Source organism: Mustela erminea, chromosome X (assembly GCF_009829155.1).
Source record: "Mustela erminea isolate mMusErm1 chromosome X, mMusErm1.Pri, whole genome shotgun sequence".
NCBI lineage: Eukaryota > Metazoa > Chordata > Mammalia > Carnivora > Mustelidae > Mustela > Mustela erminea.
The window spans coordinates 33,136,242-33,159,102 of record NC_045635.1 but is presented as its reverse complement, the minus strand read 5'-3'; the positions used below and the strand labels follow the sequence as shown (position 1 = coordinate 33,159,102).

The window sequence follows — 22,861 nt, the reverse complement described above, 5'->3', positions numbered from 1 at the left end:
AATAAATGAATAAGTGAATTAAAAATGGCACAACCTGTGAACAGCCTTTTTTCTGCACTGAATACAGAATGTAAGCTCCGGGTCTCTCACAGACTTATAATTGAAGTGAGCAATGAGAACTCTCAAAGCCCCTTACCAGAGGGTGATGTCTGCGGTTATGGGCTTCCTATGCAAATACATCTGCTTCCGTGGGCCTTTCTCAATCAAGAAGTTGCACCCGTTTCCAACATTTCCTGAGGTCAGATCCAAATTAGAAAATGTCTTTGAGATTCAAGTCTACATTCTAAAAAAATCCTCTTTGAGGTACATGACAGGCCTGCAAAACAGGGAGATGTAGGACCAGTACAATATTCTCTGACCACGGGCATAACTAAGGAAGCTAAGCACTGCATCCGCATGTGAGGCCCAACCAGAAGCAAGACCATTCTGGAGGATCCTGGCAGTGTTGGGTTTTCCTGGGCCACTTATCTAGTAGATCACTATTCTGGCGGGATTCTACAGCTTACTCCTGGGAGTGATCCCTGACTGCTTATTCTAGAACCCAGGGTTCTACTTTATCGTTTTTTTTCCAGTGTGCAGCTCTAATTCGACTCCAGGCCCCAACGATCGGTTAACAAACTGTCAATAAAGAGGCTGAGAATGAGAGAGCTCGTCATCACCATGAACTTGTATCTGCCTCTGCTACCCTCCCTCCCCAGCTGCTACCACAGAAATGGCTTTGGTTCTTTATTTTAATGGCTTTACTGAGATATAATTTCACACACCATACAACTCACAATCTAAAGTGTACAATTCAGTGGGTTTCTTTGAGGTCCATTCACAAATACGTGCAACCATCACCAGAGTCAATTTTAGTACATTTTTATCACTTCAAAAAGAAATCTGGTGCCCATTAGCTATCATTTCTCTAAGACCCTTGCCATACTCGGCCAGAAGCAACCACTAATCTACTTTGTGTCTCCAAAGATTTCCCAGTTTTGGACTTTCACGTGAATGAAATCACATAATATGTGCCTTTTGTGACCGGTTTCTTTCACTTAGCATAATGTTTTCAAAGTTCATCTATACTGTAGCATGTATTAGTCTTTCACTCATTTTTATGGTTAAATGATATTCTACTGTATGACTACAGTACACTTTTCAATTCATTCATTAGTTGATGTCAATTTGCATCATTTCTGGTTACTTTGAGTAGTGCTGTTATGAACGGTCATGTACAAATACATTCTCTTCAGTCTATCATATGCTGGGTCGTATGATAACTTTATATTTAATCATCTGAGGAACTGCCTTGCTATTTCCCAAAGCAACTGAACCATTTTATATTCCCATCAGCAGCGGATGAGGTTTCCAATTTCTCTATATCCTTGTCAATGTTTGTTACTATTATTGACTTAATTCTTATTATTACTAACTTTTTGATCCTAGCCATCCAAGTGGGTGTGAAGTAGTATCTCATTGTGATTTTGATTTACATTCTTCTGGTGACTCAGGAAAATTTGATGCCAAGCATCTTTTTTCTTTTCATGTGATTATTGGTCATCTGTCCATCTTCCTTAGTTCCTTTTCGTTTCTAACTGTAGAACAAACTCACAAGAAATTTCACACTGTCCCATAAGTATCCCAAAAATTCTGACAAAATTCAAAGGCCATATCTGCACAGACTAATTTATATCAGCCTTACCCAGAGCCATCAATGAGCATTAAAAAAAAGTATAATTCTATCTTCTCATGCATTTTTAATTCCCTAAAAAAAAACTGGCATGAAAAAGCCAAAAGGGATTTTCATCCTGGCAATGGTAGATTCCTTTGTTTTGGTGTAATATTTCTGCCAAGAACAACTGGAAAAACATCCACTCAAAGGCATCAGAGATCTACCAAAGCAGTGAGTATTTCCGGGGCCAAGATCGCAAAGAAAAATCCCAAGAAAAAATTCTGAAGCTGCTTTTCCCCTCAAGATATTTGCCCGTATGACAGCAGGTACTAAGAGATTAAGACTTTGAACACAGCTTTCAGTAATGTCTCAGAGCAGGTGGGTATGGGAGCAAATATTGACATTCTGACCGAAAGCTTTCTGGTGGGAACCCAAAAGACGAGATGTTAGGAGTATAGGTGACCAGAAACAGATAAGCCCTCACAAAGACTTAAGTATATTAGTCAACCAACTCAAGTTGCAAATAATCACATTCACCTGTATCTAATCCAATTACCTGCTATAAACAAAAGTTAAATCTTCCTGGGGGCGCCTGGGTAGCTCAGTCTGACTCTTGATTTCGGGTCAGGTCATGGTGTCACGCAGTGGGATGGAGCCTCAAGACAGGCTCCACATTGGGCATCGAGCCTGCTTACTATTCTCTCTCCCCCTCCGTCTGCCCCTCCCCAGCTAACCCCCTAGCCCTACTCACTTGCTCGCTCTCAAAAAAAAAAAAGCATTAAATCTTCCTGGAGAAAGAGAATTCATCCAGAGCTTCAAATTATCTCTCTTTTTAAAACAAACAAACAACGGACATTTAATTAAAAATAAGTTGGCATGCCAACAACAAAACCAAGAAATTATCAAAATCCAAGAATGAAAACAGATGATAAAAACAAGCCAATAGGAGATAATAGATATTGGAAGTATCTGACTTGGACTTAAAAATATCTGTAATTAATATGTTCACAAAATTGTATAAGAAGATGGAGAATTTATCAGGAACTGGAAACTATTTTAAAAACGGAACTGAAAAATATAGTAAATACAATTTAAAAATCAACAAATGAGTTTAAGAGGTTACAAATAGCTATAAAGACAATTGGTACCAGACAGAAGGCAAGTCAGAAGAAAATGGGGAAACAAAAAGAATGAGAGACTTACAGGAAAGTGAAAATGTCAGGGAGTGGGGAGAGAGAGAAAAAAGAAAAAGGGGTCCAAAACAATATTTAAAGAAATGAAGGTTGAGAATTTTCCCGAGCTGCTGAAAGATAAAACTAAACCCCAAGCAGGATAAATATGAAAACTACACTAAGCATATGTTAAAATGCTGAACACTATAGTCAAAGTGAAAACCTTAAAAAGCAATCAAGCAAACAAAAAAAATTAACTTCAAAGAAGCAGCAAGGACATTGGCATTTCAACAAAAATAATGGAAGCCAGAAGACAAAGGAATGAACATCTCAAAGTGGGAAGAAAATAATGTCTAAAGATGAAGGTAAAAGACATCTTATGACAAAACAAAAATGAGGAAATCTGTCACCAGCAGACCTGCTATAAAGAAAATAATAAAGGTGATATTTTGGGCCCAGTGAAATTGATCCCACATGGAAACATGAAGATACAGGAAGGTCTGAACAGGGACCAAAAAGATAAATACAACTCAATTTTTATAATGGGCAAAAAGACTTAAACAATCATCTCTCTCTCTCTCTCTCACACACACACACACACACACACCAAAATGTCCACTAAAGATGTGCAAAGGAACTCAAGCTCATTAGTCATCAAGAAACGCAAATTCAAACTAAAATGAGACACTATTATATACCCACTGTGTTCCTAAAATTAAAACCAGGTGTTAGCCATTGGAACTCTTATACATTGCTTGTGGGAATGTAAACTGATACAACCACTTTTGCAGTTTCTACAAAAAGCTAAACATAGGCATTCCTATGACCCAGGAATTCAACTCCTGAGTATAGACATAGGAGAGTGCATATACATATACACTAAAAGGCATTTATTTACTAGGATTTTTTCAGTGGCATTATTCTTAATAATCCTAAATCTGGAAATAATCTAAGTATTAATCAAGAGAAGACTGTATCAATTCATTGTGGTATATCCATACAATGGAATGCTACACAACTATGCTGAAGAACAAACTTGTGCCACAATCCACAACATAAATAACTCTCACAAAGTGTGTCGAATGAAAGAAGCTAGGCCTGATTCTATTTACACGGATTTTTTTTAAATCAGGAAAAATTAATTAAAAATCTGTGATGTTAGAAGTCTGCTTTCTGATTAGTGGATACCCTTTGGGAAGGAAGCTTGGGAAAGTGATAAGGAGTATAAGGAAGGCTTCTGGGAGTGTAGGTACTCTTCTGTTTCTTGACCTGCATAGAGGGCTACATGGGCACATTTACTCTCTGATAATTAATCACCCACATGATGAGTATAGTTTTGTGCGCACCTTTTATACTTCAATGAAAATGTTTACTTAAATACATCTAGAAGTACTATTATACTTAAACTAGCCACTTAATAAATGTTTATTAGATTACATTTTTAGAAGGCAAAAAAACCCACAATGAAGTTGTTCCAGAAAATTTCCTTCCCTACACTGGCAAAATGCCAAATAGAAAACACAGTTCAAACCCCTACTTAGCTCACTTAGCACTACTTAGCTACTTAACAAAACTGGCTCTAAAGATGTAACCAGAATGACACCCTAAAATGCTATAAAATACATTTTAAAGTTTGGGTGATGAAGACCTTAACTGTTACCAAAATCCCACTTGAACATCTGCCAGTTTTCTAGATGTTTGGTCAGAAATTGAGGAGTTTCAATATGTATTTATTATCTTGTTTTGTATTCAGAAGTGTCAGAACAAATATTATAGCCCAACATTCATAGCACGCATAATGTGATTATTACCATCTACATCCCCAAAGATCCTGAATGATTTTATTTTTCTCTCCAAAATATTTGTATTTCTTGCCTAAGGAAACTGGATGATAAAATATACTCCAGATCATCTCTCTTATGTCCAAAAAAATTATTGTACTTTTACTTCATACCAAGGACTAGTATAAACATTTTATAGGTACTCAACACTTCATCCTAACAATAATTTTATAAAGTAAATACTCTTTATAAAGTAATTTATAAATTTATAAAATTTATAAAGTAAATACTCTTATTATATTCATTATACAGAAGACAAAACAGATACACAAATATGCTAAATGACTTCCTAGAAATCACTCAACTAGCAGAGCTAAAATCCAAATGTAAGCTATCTTGCTCTAGAATCTTGGTCTTAAGCAGTAGGCAATTATGCCTAAATAAATATAATGAGGTTCATTTCCCTAGCTGTGGTCTTAGCTTCACTTTTCATCTTTTTTATCAATGGAAAGCAAGAAGCAGGAATCTGCTACCCTTGAAATTGCCCAGGTCTTCAAGGAGTGGGGAGAATCCCTCCCAAGCGTTTGGGGAGTTGTCCAATCCTTCCTTGTTTCCACTGAGCCCAAATTTCATACCTATCTTCTATTACATGAGTGTTCTCTACATAAAAACTTCCTGAAATCATGCTGTCTAGGCACTGGGGAGTGGGCAGGCATCACACTGCACTAAGCTGGTTTCTGGGAATCACCTCCCAAGGCACAACAAATGGGGGTAACGCTCCTCTATCTGCCCTACCAACTTCCTTATTATCCTGCCTCAGGCAGAGAGACAAGGCACCAGTGAGGTGAGCTACAGAAAAGAAAACCTTTGCCCTCCATACCCAGACATAGAAACTTAGTACTTGACCCATGCACAGGCCCCTATATCAGGTTATCTAATAGCAAGATTGTAGCAGGACTACTCAGAAGCCCAAGACAGAAGTTCTGCATTCTGCTGCACCTTCTCAGCTACAGCAAGACACACCAAACCTTCTTAAAACACAGTTACTCAAGTACAATGAACTTTAAAAATAATCAGGCATGGCCACTTGACCCTCCACAACTGAAATAATCTCTTCCGTTTTCTGCCTTCGCCAACACTTGAGCCCCAGACACACACACAAATATTTACACACACCTCCTTACTCCACTAGTTTTTTCAACTCCCACAATGATTCTCAGTATAATTTTCTCCCAAATCTATCTTCCCTTCCCTCTTTTCAAATGCTTTTCTGTTCTTATTTAATGGCCTTATTTTGTATGTGCTTACAGCTGTAAATAACATGAAAACCTTTAGAAATATGTAGAATATAAATAATAAAAAATGGATAAGTAAATGCCTTGGACTTTGCAAAGCAGACCTCAGTTCTTCTGTGTGCGACTATACCTGCTCAGTGCCCCCAGTTCCATGCTGTCCTACCAAGACCTACTTTGCAGAGATGTGGATGTGGAATCAGAAGGCCGTGTGCTGGATTCTTCAAACACAGGCTCTAGAAGGAAACCTGAGAAGCTGTAAAAGCAGCACTGCCATCCTCCAGGGAATCCAAGCACAGCCTTGACAACATACTATTTGGGGGGGGGGGTAGGCAGCGGTCCTTCCCACTGAGTAGCGTTAAGTAACTAAGTAACTTCCACTGGCTTGTAGTCACAGAATCCCGAAAAGAAAATCGAAGCCTACACCCAGACAGAAGCCAAGCTTGGATAAGAAGTTTTGGTAGTACACAAGAGTACTTTTTCCCCAGTGCATTCAGAGGTGAGTTAAATTTAGGAAGAATGGGGGCGCCTGGGTGGCTCAGTGGGTTAAAGCCTCTGCCTTCGGCTCAGGTCATGATCCCAGAGTCCTGGGATCGAGCCCCACATCGGGCTCTCCACTCAGCGGAGAGCGTGCTTCCTCCTCTCTCTCTCTGCCTACTAAAAAATAAATTTTTTAAAAAATCTTAAAAAAAGAATATTTCTAATGCATATGGGATCTTCTCCAAAGAAAGGCAGAAAGATATAAAATATAAGGCTGAAAAATACATGAACAAAATAGGTTTCTGGAATGCCCCTGTTTACCAGAAAATCAAACACCCAGAAATCTCCATCTCCTTTGAACTGTTTTAACTGAGTTTCATGGCACATTTGCTCTGCCGGTCACTGTTATTTAACCAACTCTTTGCTCAATATATTACCATCCTTTTTACTAAGCACTAGCTAACATCATTCAAATGTACTTCTAAAGGGTTTAAAAATGAAGAAAACTTTGAATCAAAGAGTAAGTTTTCTAGATTCTTACTAGATAATTCATTGCCCTACTCACACACACAAATGCAGTCCCTTTAATTAACCCTGACATTTGGATCCTCGTCCACATACACCATAACAACTCAGAAAATGTTCACAGAAGCAGATAGTAACAACTGCATGTCCTTAAGTTCAACTCAAAGTAGCTAATTCTTGGAAGTTCTGAAGTCATGAATTTATTGTCTTACTTTTTCCTAAACACAATGAACATATGCCACTACAATAACCTTGTTACAAGATGCTTTGAATTTCTGCTTAATATTATTTTCCCTAGAGAAAATTCAATTTCATTCTATCCACTGATTCAAAATTACTTTTAGGTCTCTTGAGGCACAATTAGAAATACCAGATATAGCTTCCAATCTGAACCAAGCATTATACACTACTTATCTCTGGAAATATAAAGCTTGGCTCTCTAAATCTTTCTCAGTCTCCTACATGCTGAAAAACTGCAGAATCAGCCTTAATTTAAAAAAAAAAAGGCCAGCGATACCAAAGATTATTACCCACATTTTAACACAGCTGTGAGAGCCAGTCTGACCCTTTCTTTTTTTTTTTTAAGATTTTATTTATTTATTTGACAGATAGAGATCACAAGCAGACAGAGAGGCAGGCAGAGAGACAGAAGGGAGGAAGCAGGCTCCCTGCTGAGGAGAGAGCCCGGATGCCGGGCTGGATCCCAGGACCCTGGAATCATTACCCGAGCCGAAGGCAGAGGCTTTAACCCACTGAGCCACCCAGGCACCCCTAGGTCTGACCCTTTCTACATGTTTCCCTTGCCCATCTGCAAATCTCCAGCCCTTAGCCAACCTGTTTTTCCTCCACTCAGTGATCAGGGTGATCTTTGACAGCAGAGGACAAGGAAGGACTGAATATGTCGCACTTAAGAAACACGAATGTGAATTCAGTTCACCTTTCTAGAATAGTTTTAGTATGTTCACATGCCTCTCACCAGGCCAAGTGCTTTTAAACATGTGCTTAAGGGGTTGCTGGCAGTAATGTATGAGGAATGCTATTATTTAGGCATATTTTTCTCAAATTAAACTTCTTATTTTAGAATAGTTTTAAAAATAGACATAGCAAAGTTGGTTCTTTGAAAAAAATCAACAAAACTGATAAACTCCTAGCTGGACCGATCAAGGAAAAAAAGACAGAATATGAATTACCAGTATCAGAAATGAGGGGCTATATCACTACAGATATCAAACATATAAGGAAATATTATTAACAACGTTCACCAATAAATTCAGTAACTTAGGTGAAATGGACAAATTGCTAGAAAAATACAACTTACCAAAAGTGACAAAAGATGAGATTAAAAATATGAATAGGTGTCTATCTATTAAAGAAATTCAATTCAGGGGTGGCTGAGTGGCTCAGTCACTAAACATCTGCCTTCAGTTTAGGTCATGGTCCCAGGGTCCTGGGATCGAGCCCCACAAGGGGCTCCCTGCTCAGCGGGAAGCCTGCTTTTCCCACTCCCAGTCCCACTCAACCTACTTGTGTTCCCTCTCTTGCTGTCTTTGTCAAATAAATAAAATCTTAAAAAAAATAAATTCATTAGCAATACCTTCCCATGAAGAAAAATTAATTCTCACTGTTTGCCTCAAGACCAGAGAAGGAGCCAAAACATAGAATCCAAACCCATTTGAATCAACTTATATAAGGCTAAAATTTTCATTAAATTAAAATCCATTAAAGTTACCAATACTATACCCAAAAAAGGGCATATACCACTTATAGACTTGCTATCTAGTGTAGCTTCTCTAAAAGGGGGCCCTCCATAAATAAACAATTAATAATATAGTTAATTAACCTCTAGTGAACATCCTAACCAATGGCCCGTACCACACGCCAATGTTTTCTGCTTGTCTTATTTAATTTTCACAACACTCCTGTGGAGCCTGTGTTGATAGATGCAGTTTATAAATTAAGAGACAAAAGGTCTCTGAGGTCAGCTCAGTTGCACTATTCAATAGTAGAACAGGCAATGATCCCAAGCTCCTGACCTTAGTCCCAGAGGATTTAAACAAAGTACCAGCTGTGTTTCAGCTCTGAGGTTGCCCAGAATGAAAATGCCCCCTGAATTTCGCAGCACTGATGCTCCAAAGCTGTGGGGAAACCTCCAGTAAGAATATAATACTCCGCGGTTTGGGCTCAGACCTCCCCAAACCCAAGCTGCCTCACACAATCTTCATGTGTGTATCTTGACCATCTAGGCTTCTCAGTGAGCTCCTGGATCTCTTCACGGAAATTTAATTCAGAGCCTACTTGGGCCAGCAAAAAGGAAGGACAAGATAGAAAAGGGAAGTAAGAAGACAGGAAAGGAATAAAACAGCCTTTGTAACATTTCAAAGCACTTTCAAATTCATTTTCTGCCTTGTCTTCCTACTCTCCTAAGGAGGTGAGCAACACAGTCATTGTGACTTCTGCTTCAGAAAAGAACCTGAGATCTAGGAGGCCATATAAAATCAAAAGGAAGATGGAAAAATAGTGTTAGAGTCATATGTAGAACAAAGGTTGGCAAACTGGGTCCTATTTTTGTACAGCCCAAGAGCTAAGAAGGTTTTGTACATTTTTAAAGGGTCAGAAAACATACAAAAACAAAGAATAAGTGACACAGACCATGATGGCCTGCAAAATCTAAAATATTTACCATCTGTCCCTTTACGGAAAATTGTCGCCTGCAATAGACCACTTTTAAACCACACACAAAATAAACTAGCACTACATTCATCAGCATGCAGGGTTCTCAAAACACTAATTATGTGGAGCAAAAAATGCAAATTCCAAGATGATGTTTGCAGAATGCTAAAGATTAAAGACCTGCAAAATCAATATATGGTATTTATGGACACAGTACAAAGGCAATTAAGTTATAAATCCTCAAGAGAATGCTAAACTCTGAAATCATGACAAGGGTCACAGGGTGTCCCAATTACACTAATATGTTATTTCTTAAAAGAGAAAAAAAACCATAATTCTGAAGCAAACATGCCATGTGAATATCTGATAAAGGAAGCAAGGAGGTATGTGGGTGTTTGTTATATTATGCTCCACTCCTGTCTGTATGTCTTAATATTTTATAATACCAATATTTTAAGTTAATGTACAAAGAAAAAAATACCTGCAGTTAATAAGTGGGCAGATGGTGCAGACATTGTGTGGTTTTTACCAGGCCGCCAGAAAAACACGAAAAAAGCCCTCATGACATCCTTGTGGGGAAGTCACAGTTAGTCATATGCTAACATGAGTGCAGTTAGATGGATTTGCACCTGGATAAGCCATCCGTACTGATTCTCTTCACTACTTCCATTCAGGCTAAAGGGCATTTGTCAAGGAGCTTGAGGCTTGTGGCTTTGGGGCTGTCCTAATCTCACATTCTTGTCAACCACTGAAGACATACACATATACCTGGGACAAAACTGGGAAGACAAGAGAATCGTGATTCAAAATGATCTCAACAGGCTGATACCCTGGGTGTGAATCCAAGAAAAGGAAATAGAACAAGAAAGAACATCAAGCCCTACCTTTATATATTTAAAAATACACTGTACAGGTACAGATGGGTAAATCTTGGCTTAGCCACTCTCAGTATGACCAAAAAAAAAGGGGGGGAGAATTTATATCCATCCATATAAACCAATTGCATTATTCGGCTCTTCCTGAAGCTAAAATCATTTGGGCATATAAATAAAACCACAGAGTTCAGATTAAAGCCCCAAAATAAAATAAAACATAGTCCCACTGCTATGAGTTTTTGCCAAAATAAGTCTGCAACATCACATGCAATTATGAATGCTGTGTTTTAAGAAAGGAAGTGACAAGCCAGATTTTATGTTGAGTACAGTAACCTTGATGGCTACAATGCATTCCATTAGAGAAATGAATGGAAGATCTGGAGAATGGAAATGAAAAAGGAGATGAGAGAGTTGTGACTATTTGGAGGTCTGCCATGAAGTGAGGGTGAGTGGATGTGTTAGTGCTGCTTTCGTGGGAAAAAACCAGGTCTAACCATGAGGCTGAAGATTAGAGGAGGCTGATTTCTATGAAAAATCTCTACTCTAGTAGTGTCAGCTTGGTGGGGTATTATTGTGGAAGGGATTTATTTTTGCCCCCAATCTCCTCTCAACTGGGCTCTGTGGAAACAGAATGTGGAAGAAGTGATGGTGTCCGAGTTCTGAGCCCAGACCGCATGGTTTTCCATGGTCTGACTCCTCCCCAAGCCTTGAAACAGGGAGTACAGCCCCTGTGAGCCACTCCGAGGGCAGCCATCCTCCATCAGTCAGTCCCAAATGACCCAAGATGCGCCTGGCTGGCCCAGACCAGAACTGCCCACTTGACCTGAACCTTGATGAGCAACAATAAATGTGTTAGGTGGTCTGGGCCACTTACAGCAGCTAGCGTCTATCAAGGAGCCCTCTTGTCCCCTTTCTTGGCATATGGTACCTTGGTCTCTACTCACCCCAGGGGCTGCTGCCTCAAGTCTCCCACCTTCCAAAATCTACAAATCATAATCAGGTCTCAGTCTTTACGCTTGTGAATACTCCCAAACTCCAGGGTACACACCCTGAACTATTTCAGGAGACCAGCAGTGGGGTGGGCCTGTGGGTTCCCAGCTGAGAAGGCACGAAACATTGGGGAGCGTATGTGCTTTGGTGAGTGCTGTGAAGTGTGTAAACCTGGTGATTCACAGACCTGTACCCCTGGGGATAAAAATATATGTTTATAAAAAAATTAAAAAATTTAAAAAAAAAAAAAGAAGGCACGAAACGAAGTGTTTCACCACTACCCATGCTGCGAGCACTCTGCATCTTGAAATTCCACTTTAGGTGGTTTCTGGGAGGGAAAGGGTGGGAGTGGCTTCTTACCACATATATTATAGAAGCCCTTATTCTCTCACCCCTTCCCAAAGGTATTTCCTGATAGAATCTGAGAGTGGGATATGGGGGCAGACTGTGGTAGGGCTGGTTTGTCACACTTGGAAAATCTTGAAGAAAGGAATCTGACCAATTCTTAGTGGCTTTTTTTTTTTTTCCTGTATGTGGCACATTCAGCTCCTGGCCCTGTTGTCTTCTGCGGGAAAAGGAAAAGTCCCACTTAACTTATGATACAAGGAAGAACATACTAACAAGGAAGTTTTATCAATGGAATGGTGCCTTTTGAGGACGGAGAGCTCTGCTGCCGAACATAACCAAGCAGAGGCTGGCGGACCACCTTTAAGGGACACCGAAGACGAGATTTCTTCATAGAGTACAAAGTCAGACATGATGACCTCTTAAATCCTTGCTACCTCTTTACATTCTCCATCTCCATGAGAAGCAGTGTTGGCTGAAAGACTAACAATGGGCCAAGCATCCAAAATCCTGGGTTTCAGTCTTGGCTTTGAGCCCTTAAACTTCCTGAACCTTGGTGCTGCCCACACGATGGGCCTTCCACTTAACTGGTACCCTTCCTCCATTCTTCCCTGTAGGCAGAAGGCTAATTCTGATTACAGGCTAACCCTCCCACATGTTCAAGGAAGATGCTCACAGTTTTGGCTCCTGGAGTAAATCAAGAGTTGTGTAGGCCAGCCTCTTACAATTTTGTGTTGCAAATGGAAAAAAAAAATGATATTTGCATGCTGTATTCACAGGGTTCAGTAGATGAAGTTGGTCTATCTATTCCAGACCCCACCCAACTGCTCTTCAGGGACAAGGGCATCTATACCTTAGAGGCATCTGTAACTCCAGTACTGTGGCTAGAGACTGGTTTAGCCTGACCTATGTCTGCCCAGTGAAACCCGAGAATTCTGCTGAACGAAAAGGAGTTCTGGGGTGCCCAGGGGTGGCTGCTCAGTGCGTTAGGCCTCTGCCTTCGGCTCAGGTCATGGTCTCAGGGTCCTGGGATCGAGACCCATGTCGGGCTCTCTGCTCAGTGGGGAGCCTGCTTCCCCCTCTCTCTCTGCTGCCTCTCTGCCTACTTGTGAACTCTCTCTCTGTGTCAAATAAATAAATAAAATCTTAAAAAAAAAAAAAAGGTGTTCCTCCCCAGTAAAGAAAGACACACAGCAAGAAACCTCTCTCTTCTTTCTCCCTGACTTGGGTCATGCCTACATGTGTTGTCTAGATCTATAACAACCTATACATGTTTTAAAACACGGCAGCCAAATTCTCTGATACTCTTCCCATTGAGAAGTAGAGTCTGTGTCTCCTCTTTTTGAACCTGAGGTCTGGTAACTGATAAATGGCAAAAATGACTGCCAGTTTCTGGGCGAACATATTAAGAAACAGAAAGCTTCCACTGCATGTCTTTTAGAATAGTCATTCTTAAGACCCAGCTGCCATGCTGTGAGGGAGCAAAGGAGAAGCCCGCATGGAAAAGAACTAAGGCGTCGGGCCCTCAACCCCAGCTAAGCGAACAATAGCGGAGTACCAAACTGCCAGCCACGTGACTAAGCCACTTTGGAAGGGGATTCTCCAGCCTTCAGTCAAGCTGTTCCAGCTGATACCACAAGGAGCAGAGATAAGCTGACCCTGCAGAGATCTGCCCAGATTATAAGTTCATGGGCAAAAGAAATGACTATCATTATTTTAAGTCACTAAGTTTTGTGGTGGTTTACTATGCAGCAATATATTATGAATACACAGTCCTCTTGCAATCACAAGGGGAAACAGACACACTGGTGGAAGATCCCCAGGTCCTTGATGACACCGTCATGCCAGTAAGTCAGCCAACCATGGGATCACTCTGCCTCTGAATGTGTTAGGTGAGGTGATATATATTAACGTTACATATATTTTTAATTTTCATATTTTTATTTATTTTACACCACTTTTAGTCGGGACTTCTTTCATTTGCAATTGCAATGTTTTAAATGATACACTCTGCCTTTTCTTCTGTAAAACTGAAATTAATACAATTGCCCTGCTCTTTAGTTTTCACCATTCATTGACTATATATTGAGAACCCATAAGTGCAAAACTGCACAAATGAGCAAGACAAAGACCCGTGGGTAGACCAGTAGATCAGGCCTGACCACTCTCCCCATCCCCAACCAGAACTAATAAGCATTCATGGAGGAAGCATGAAAAACACAGATAACTGGAAAGAAGAAAAAATAACCCATAACCTCACTATCTCAAGAAAACTAACATTTCGGTGTTTCTTTTGAGACTCCTTTTGAAGTTTTCTATTTTGTGTATGTGTGTACATATGTGCATATGAGTATGTGAGTGTGTATACACATGCAAAAAACTGAGATGTGGCAGAAACGTATAAACTTATATAAAGCACTACACACACACACACACACACACACAGAGCTATCCTTCAATATTCCTTCCACGTGTCTCTAAGAATGTATGAATTATAACTGTTATCTTTAGATTAGTTCATAAAACACAGCTGGCACTGGAAATAGGTGATACATTAAGGAAGTTTTTTCCTGAAGCTAGACAATTTGTCCAGCCAAGGCACATCTCTGGGAAGTGACCTGATTAAAATGAAGACAATTAGGTTAGGTTACCAAAGTTCAAAGAACCGTATTACAAAATTAGACCAGTGAACCCTAGCCTCTTCAGCCTTTCCCCAGATACAGCAGAAGTGAAACAGGAGAGATGAATTAGAAGCATCTCTGAGACCACTTCCAGAAACATCCTATGCTAAACCACCATTTTCTACCCATTCAACTCACTTGTCTAAGAACTACTACGACTGTTTTTTTTTATTCTTATCAAGCACTCACATCAAATGAACCCTCTATTTCCCCCCATCTTGCTAAGAATCTTTGGTGTACGACTTCATTCATTCTCTCGTACAAACCTCAAACACACCTGCCCCTCGGTTCTTGCAGCCTCTGAAAGAACTTGTACGCTGGAGGACTCTAGTGGCCTTTTCCACAGCTGCACATGCCTGGCCTGCTTTGGTTCAAATTACCAACTCAGATGACTACTCTTGAGCAGCAGAGCCTGAGGCAAGCATTTGGATGCACATGGATCATCTGGGATGTAAGCCTGGGAAGTGAAGTGAAGGAGTGAAGGCAGCAGGGCTAATAAAGACTACATGAAGCCAGCTACCACCGTGGCAACCAGGGCTCATTGTCTCTGGCGATCCACAGAGGACTATACAGTTTGGACCCCAAATTATCTATCTTAAGGACAGAGGCCGAGGCTATATCCATTGACTACCATCTCCTTTAGTTTGCAGGTGGCCCCACAGTGTTCCCCCATACTTCTCATCTATATCTGAGCTGCATTCTCTGGCATAGGAGAAAACCTGGAAGCAGAAAAAGAGAATACCACAGTGTGTCCTGGGACTCACGGTTGATGTGGGATGCTGGCAGTGCATGTGGAACTCTTCCCCACAGCTGCGCTAAAATCGAGAGGGCCAAGGGAAAGTGGCTCAGGGTATCCAAGAGCCTGCTATAGGCCCCAGATTTAGCTTTCCTGGCTATACATCCATTCTTGCTTGCAAACTAAATCTTCAAACTGTGATGATGCCTGACAGACACTTGCAACTCAAAATGACAGAAACTGAGAAGAGGCAGAACCATACCCATGGAGTCAAATCCTTTAATAGCACTTGCTGATGGCAGTAGCATGGGGCTCCCTTAACTGTGAGGGGACCGGCCAGTGGATGAGGCCATGAGGGCCCTCGCCAGGCTCTAGAACACCGGAATCAGCAATTCTTCCTGAATTGGGACATATCATTAGTTAGACAGACTGTCCCATCCCTAAGGAAGTAGTAAAGCTCAAGGTCTGGCACTGCTCACTCCACATATTGCGAGGCAAAGGTCACGGGCCTTGTTGCTTGCCAGCTCCAGGATATAGGCTGTCATGTCACTGATAAGCATGCAAAGCAAGTGGTCCAGTGGCAGTTCAATGGTCTCCCCTCCCATGGTGCAAAAAAACAGTTTTATTCCCAAGGATATCTTTATTTCAAAGTTCCTAATCAACATCCCTTTGTTCTCTTTTGAAGTGGTTTTTAACACCTGTCCACTCCTTTGTAAGTAATAAAATCTTTTAACATGTATCCACATCTATATAAGTGACACATGATTTTACCTTTTGAAAAATATCTTTTCACAGCCTTGAAACTCACAACGAAATGCCTGATAGGCAGGTAAATGTTTCATGGAGAATGTACTTCATGTAGAGTTAAAGCCCAGGAGTGTCTTTTCTTGGCTCTCCTAGCTGAAGCCAAAATGCCAACAGAACTGTGTTCATTCTGCCTTTTTCTGTCTTTTAAAAAATTGCCTCTAGGGGCGCCTGGGTGGCTCAGTGGGTCAAAGCCTCTGCCTTCAGCTCAGGTCATGATCCCAGGGTCCTGGACTCGAGCCCGCATCAGGCTCTCTGCTCAGCAGGGGGTCTGCATCCTCCTCTCTCTCTCTGCCTGCCTCTCTGCCTACTTGTGATCTCTGTCAAATAAATAAATAAAATCTTTTTAAAAAATTCCCTCTATACTAATGTATTTCTGCTTTGTTTTTGTTTTTGTTTTTGTTTTCATTTATGGCCATTAAGTTATTCCCCATGGTTGGCAGAAATGGATGGGAATTTGGGCTGAGGATCTGACCATCTGGAGATCTCTTTACATGGACTCATGGTTTATAGAGATCCAGCCCCTGCTGGGAGAGAGGCAACAGAGAATCTGGTTTGTCAGTCTTTTTGTTTATTAGTCTATTTTTAAGCTTAAATCAGTTCAGAATTTCATGCCCCTTGGGAGGGAAATAGCTTTTGAAATCTGGACTGGGAAGATTTTGTTTCTGTATTTACTCTTGATCCATGGTTAAAATTGTAAAACTGAAGCTGTTTCTCTGGAGCTATATGTTTCTATATCTGTAATTCAGAAATGCCTTCACCACTGATTGTATGAATGTGTGACATTTTCTTCCCTTAAGATGGTATTAATATATTAGATTATAAAGTCTCTTTCTTAATTTAAAGGACCTCTGTTCTTATTGGTATATGCAGATAAGTAATTGCTTATATAAATGGAATATAACCAAAATTTCCTAAAATACAGAAATCAAATATTTTAAATGTGTTAGACTTTAAAAATGTATTTTAAGAATTCAAATTTATATGGAATGTATGTAAATCTTTGACAATTTCAACTAGTATAATATTTGGGGTTTAATGAAAACAACTGATTTCTCGGATATGTATTTTTGTGAAATATAATACAAGCCTACATTTTTATGCCTCTTGGGTATAGTTTTGCTGAACTTACACAGGTTTATAATCACATGGGCTAGAATTACCTACGGAATGTTTAAGATTACAAAAATATCAATTTATGTTTAAGCAAATTGAATCACTGTTCTGACAAACTTGTATTTCCACAGTAATGAGGTTTTGTAGTATGTCACCTTGAAAGTGTTTCCAAAATCTTTAGATAACTGCAGACCTTTGACCAATATTATCAAACATTAGACACAGAATGGACATCTAGGTCATTTCCAAGTAAGAATACTAAAACATTCATTACTAAGCATAATTTTATTTATATACTTTTGCTTCTTATTTGTATATGCTATGAAGAGGCTAAATCGTTGGGTTTATAGATGAATGTATTCATTTCTGCCATGTTGTTAAATGTATAAGGGAACTATGTAGCTGAATAAAAGCTAGGCTAACTGTATTCACGAGCTCTGCTAAAATGACAGAAATTCACAATTATCTACCCCCCCAGTTTCCTCTGTGAAATGCAAGTGCTTAAAACTTATAAGTAGGGGCGCCTGGGTGGCTCAGTGGGTTAAAGCCTCCGCCTTCGGCTCAGGTCATGATCCCAGGGTCCTGGGATCAAGCCTTGCATCAGGCTCTCTGCTCAGCAGGGAGCCTGCTTTCCTTCCTCTCTCTCTGCCTCCTTGTGATCTCTGTCTGTCAAATAAATAAATAAAAATAAATAAATAAGATAAAAAAATAAAACTTATAAGTAATAAATATGAATGAGACTACATGTGACTGAGACTCTACTATAAGTCTCAAGATAATGAAAAATCGTTATGTATCTTTTTTTTAAATTAAGTACCAAAAAGAGAATGTTTCTGTCTGAAGTAAAATCACTTGTTACAGAATTTCCTATGGCTGCTATAACAAATTACCACAAACTTGGTGGCTTAAAACAATACACATTTGTTCTCTTAACAGTTCTGGAGGTCAGAAGTCTGAAATCAGCTTCCCTGGGCTAAAATCAAGGTGTCGGTGGCACCTGGGTGGCTCAGTGGGTTAAGCTTCTTCCTTTGGCTCAGGTCATGATCTCCGGGTCCTGGGATTGAGCCCCACATAGGGCTCTCTGCTCAGCAGGGAGCCTGCTTCCTCCTCCCTCTCTTTCTGCCTGCCTCTATGCCTACTTGTTCTCTCTCTCTGTCAAATAAATAAATAAATAATCTTAAAAAAATGATGGAAATGGCAAAACTCTAGGGTATCTCCCCATAAATATTTGTAACTATACTATTTTATATGACCTAGATGAACATGAATTCACTCCCTATTGGACTCCAGAAGATTCTATTCCCTATGGCAGGGCAAGAGGAATGCAGTAAGACTTGTAATGGGAAGCTAATGTGCTCCCATTCAATGGTACTTCACTGGGGACTGACCAATATCTGGTAAACATGGAAACTTAGTTAAACTTACTTTTTTCCTAGAGATCTCCCAGACCTCAACCAAAATCTTAACTTATACTAGATCAGCTCATTTGTTACTTGAGATCCATAAAAATTTAAAGTGCTCGCGTAATCATTCCCACAATGCTAGTAAAACAGATTATAATGTGCTCTGTATAATAATGATTATATTTCTGATTATGAGATTGCTTCTTTCATTCCAAGGGAAAGAATGTGGACAAAAGGACCCAATTATGCCTTATCCTTAGAAGAGAGCGGGTATGTATTTTTATGTGGAAGAGACATATTCTATACTATCCCTCAACTGAAAGGGATGTGGAGGGATTGCTGCCTTACCCCTGATACCGAAATAAGAAAAATCCTTTTTTCTGCTGCTTTTATACCTAATGTAGGGTCTCTGTCCTATCAACTTAAAAGAACACGTCAGAACTGGGAAGGTTATAATTATGGCTGGCTACCTACATATAACCCCAGAAAAAGTTTGGGGCACACTTTCACCAGAGCCTTTCTTCCTTGGGTTGAAGTAGCAAAAAGTAAGCAAAACAAAACAATTTGCAATCTCTCTAAAGTTATGTCCACCACTTTCAATGCTTCTGTCCAAGGTTTTGCATATCAGCAGACCCAAATCCATAGCCTTGTCGAAGTAGTTCTATAAAACTGCAGAGCCCTAAACCTCCTCACTGCCCAGCAGGGGCAACCAGTGTCCTACTCCGAGAAGAGGAGGGAAACTGACTGAGAAGTGCTTTTCAATCACTAGCTACCACTGGGCTTTTGGTCCTCAGTTTAATCTTTTTAATTTGAATTAAATTTCTTCTGTTTTGTATTAATAAGCCAATGTCTTCTTCCCAAATGTATGTATAAAATAAAATTCTTTTCCTTTGAAAAGCTTTTCCTGAAACTCAAATAATCATGGAAACTAAGCCATCCACCTTAAAGGGACATACCTGAGATGATTCATTTTTCAATCCTCTTATTGTTCAAATGAGGTCATTGACATTCCATATCATTTCCCTCCTCCATGGGACAAGACACTTGAGGATGGGGTCCTCCTCAGCTCTGTGTGGAAAAATGACTGAGGATGGTCCTCTGCTCCATGGGAAGAGACATCTGAGGAAAACCTTCCTTAGCTCCATGGGACAAACCATACAATCTACCTACAAAGAACTCTGTTTTGACAAAAATGTCAATATGTCTGAAGGACATAACTGATCACCAATGTGTTCTGTGAAAGATCTTAATCAAAAGGGTGAAATGTGAAAGGACTTCAATCTAAAATAGACCCAGAGGACATGAAATGGAAAATCACACTCCTGTGCCCTAAGGAAAACAAAAATTAAGCACGAGAGACTGCTTTTTCATAGTGTCTGATTTACAACAAAACTGATAATACTGTGATTTTCTTAATGATAGCGAAGTAATCAGAGGTTGCTTCATATCAACTTGGAAAGACTTGCTTGTGATTTCCCAGAGGCATGAACAAGAAATGGCCCAGGTTGCCTGGTCTCACAAAATGAGTGGAGTTGAGCTTTGTTTGTAAGACTGGACTGGTTTTGTCTGCTTGGGGAATTTTTAAGGCTGGTCTCTACTTGTTTCCAACAGATTCCAACTGAACTCTCCCCTCTTTGCATTCCCCGCCCCGAAGGACGGCCTACCCACAACCTTCAGCGGATTTGCCTGCAGCTTCCTTTCGTTTGTGGGTCCCAAATTACAATTTCTCCGCTATTCCCAAATAAATTCATCTCTTTTTAGGATTTTTGACCTTGCCTCTTCATTTAGGTCAACAAAGACGATCTTCATTTTCAAAAAACTTGAGGGAAATGATTGGATCAACTGGCCAAAATCAAATGGGCTATCACCACTTCTGCTCTCTTGCTGTGTCCCCATCACATGGAAACACCAAGAACTGGGCAAAGGGTAGAGTGGCATGCAGAGGACTCCCCTTGGTCAGTGTCCATGCCGGTTACAAGCCCTTAGAAAACAAAGATACTGCTACATTTATTGAGCACCTACTGTCTGCCTGGGGCTGTGGGAGGCATTTCACATAAACATAAGTGGACCAAGGATCAAGACCTCAACTTACCATCCTGACATACCTTAAGAATCACAGTCACTCTGAGGTAACCTGAATGAGCTCTGCCATGCAAATACCCTGTGACTCTGCCGTAAATTAAGCCATTTTACTAGTGAGCCTAGAGGGTAAAATCTAGCCTAGGCAGAAAGAAGAGAATATTGAGGGGAGTAACATTCATTAAGAGTGATTTATTTTTTTAATTCCATTTTCAGTGTTATCTTAAATATGTATTCTTTCAACTGAAGGCTTTAACTCATTTTTGCTTACCTATATAGTAAAACTTAACTGAATATGTGGTTTTCCTTTACCTATAACATTTGGGAGGAGTTATTTCCTTGCCTCATATAAAGGTTTTTCACTTGTGTCTTAGGCATGTAGAGGTTTTGTTTTTTTGTTTTTGTTTTTTAAATCTGGCTTAAACAAAACCTGCCCTCAACTTGATGATGTAAGAACAGTCTAACAGTTAGACAAATGTGTTCATTTAAAAGCTGAGCTACCTATTAGAACTTCAAGAAGACAGGAGAGTACTCTTGATTCCATCATTCATGACAAAGAACCCATTACAACCAAGGCTCTCAGCTGGTTTAGAACTACCACTGAACGATGGAGGCAAAATCCAAAGAGACCCAGCTTCTGACAGGTGTATTTTCAGCCAACGGCAAGCTGCTTTTTCCAAAATGGTCATGGCAATGAATTTCTAGGACTCTGCCATTCCCCGTCAAGAGTCAGAGCTTTCCTCCCCTCCCTTTCCTTTGAACGTTCATGGGATTTTTGACTGTTTCAACAAAGAAAACAGAGCAGAAATAATGTCACGTGACTTCTGAGGCTGGTTCACAAAAGGTGATACTCTTCCACCTGCCCTTTTTCGCTCCCAGGACACTACACTTGAAAGCAGCCACCACGCTGGGAGGAAGCCCCAACTAGCCCACGTAGAGAGAGGAAATAAAGAAGATCAGAGGCACTCAGAAACAACTAGCATCGGCCGTAAGCAATGTGCGGGAAGGAACCTTCCATGGGCTCTAGCTCCCTGTCTTTGAGCCACCCCAACTGATGTACAGTGAAGCACAAGTGAACCCTTCTGAGCTGCCTGCACAAACTGCAGATTCATAAAGCAAAACACTGTTATTACTTTAACTAAGCTTTCAGTTTAGTAACTGGAATGCAGACTCCGAACGGAAGGCCCATACGCATGAAATTCACATGAAACAAAGGAAACTTGATGTTCGACTCCCTGCTTTGACCCCAGAATGGAGGTAGAAATGAAAAATATACATACATCTTCCAACAGTGACGTCCTGCTGCAGGGCGCTTATGTACAGTTGCAGAGTCAGCTGCGGGGCTGAGCCCAGGAAGGCCTGGATCACGGACGCGCGGCTGAATGCAGACCGGTGCGTGAAGAGCTTGCCTTCCGCCTGGCCCACCTCCTTCTCGACTTCTTCTGAGAAGCCATTCTTTGGCATCTGTCGCTTCTTGGTGATGCTGACATAAGGCTCTTCGATGTGGCCTGATTGACAATAGATGCAGAAGACTTCAAAACACCTGCAAACAAATCAGCAAGTCAGGGTAATCAGAGACAGATGGGATTCTGTCTCTGCTTACACTTATGAGTCTGATTCTCAAAGCTTTGACTTGGCCACTCTGGACGACAGACGCTTCTCTCAAATCATCCACTCCGAGGTGTTCTGAGCATGAAGTGAATCCTCTTGTGGCCCTCCAGCAGGTCGGCTGGAAATGACTGTGAACCTAATTGAGAGATGACACCAAAGGCCACCGAGGCCAGGAAACGGAGTAGGGAATGGGAAGCGGTTCACGCTGCAGAGTCAGAGAAGAATGTTCAGTTTCCCTCCAAGACACTTACTAGCTGTGCAGTCCTGGGCAAGTCATTTAACCCTTGAGCCCTTTCCCTCAGTTATAAAGCAGAGATAATACCTACTTGGCCACACTGCTATGGCAATAATACAGTAAAAGGGTGTGTATGTTTGTGTGTGTACTGATACATGTAGGCATATATATATATATATATGTATATATATATATATATATTTTTTTCCCCCACATCCAGTAGATGCCCCATATCACCTCAGCTAAAGCAGCAGCTATGGTTGGGAGAGCCCCTAGCACAGAGCGATTTGCCATCTAGCACTCGCCTGTAAGACCACAATATACTACCTAGCTCTCTGCTCTCATAAACCCTTACGGGACATGACTAAAGTCAGTCCCGTCTGGAGGTCTGTCAGCTATGTCTTACTTATGA

The 22,861-nt window shown here is 40.5% G+C and overlaps 1 protein-coding gene across 1 annotated transcript in view; it reads right to left on the bottom strand.

Annotated features, from left to right (window-relative positions):
• XK (X-linked Kx blood group) overlaps positions 1-22,861 on the bottom strand; it is a 40,145-nt gene that overhangs the window by 9,725 nt on the left and 7,559 nt on the right. The window contains exon 2 of the mRNA XM_032330764.1: positions 21,884-22,146. Coding sequence (XP_032186655.1) covers positions 21,884-22,146 — 263 coding nt within the window. The remainder of the gene's footprint in view (positions 1-21,883; positions 22,147-22,861) is intronic.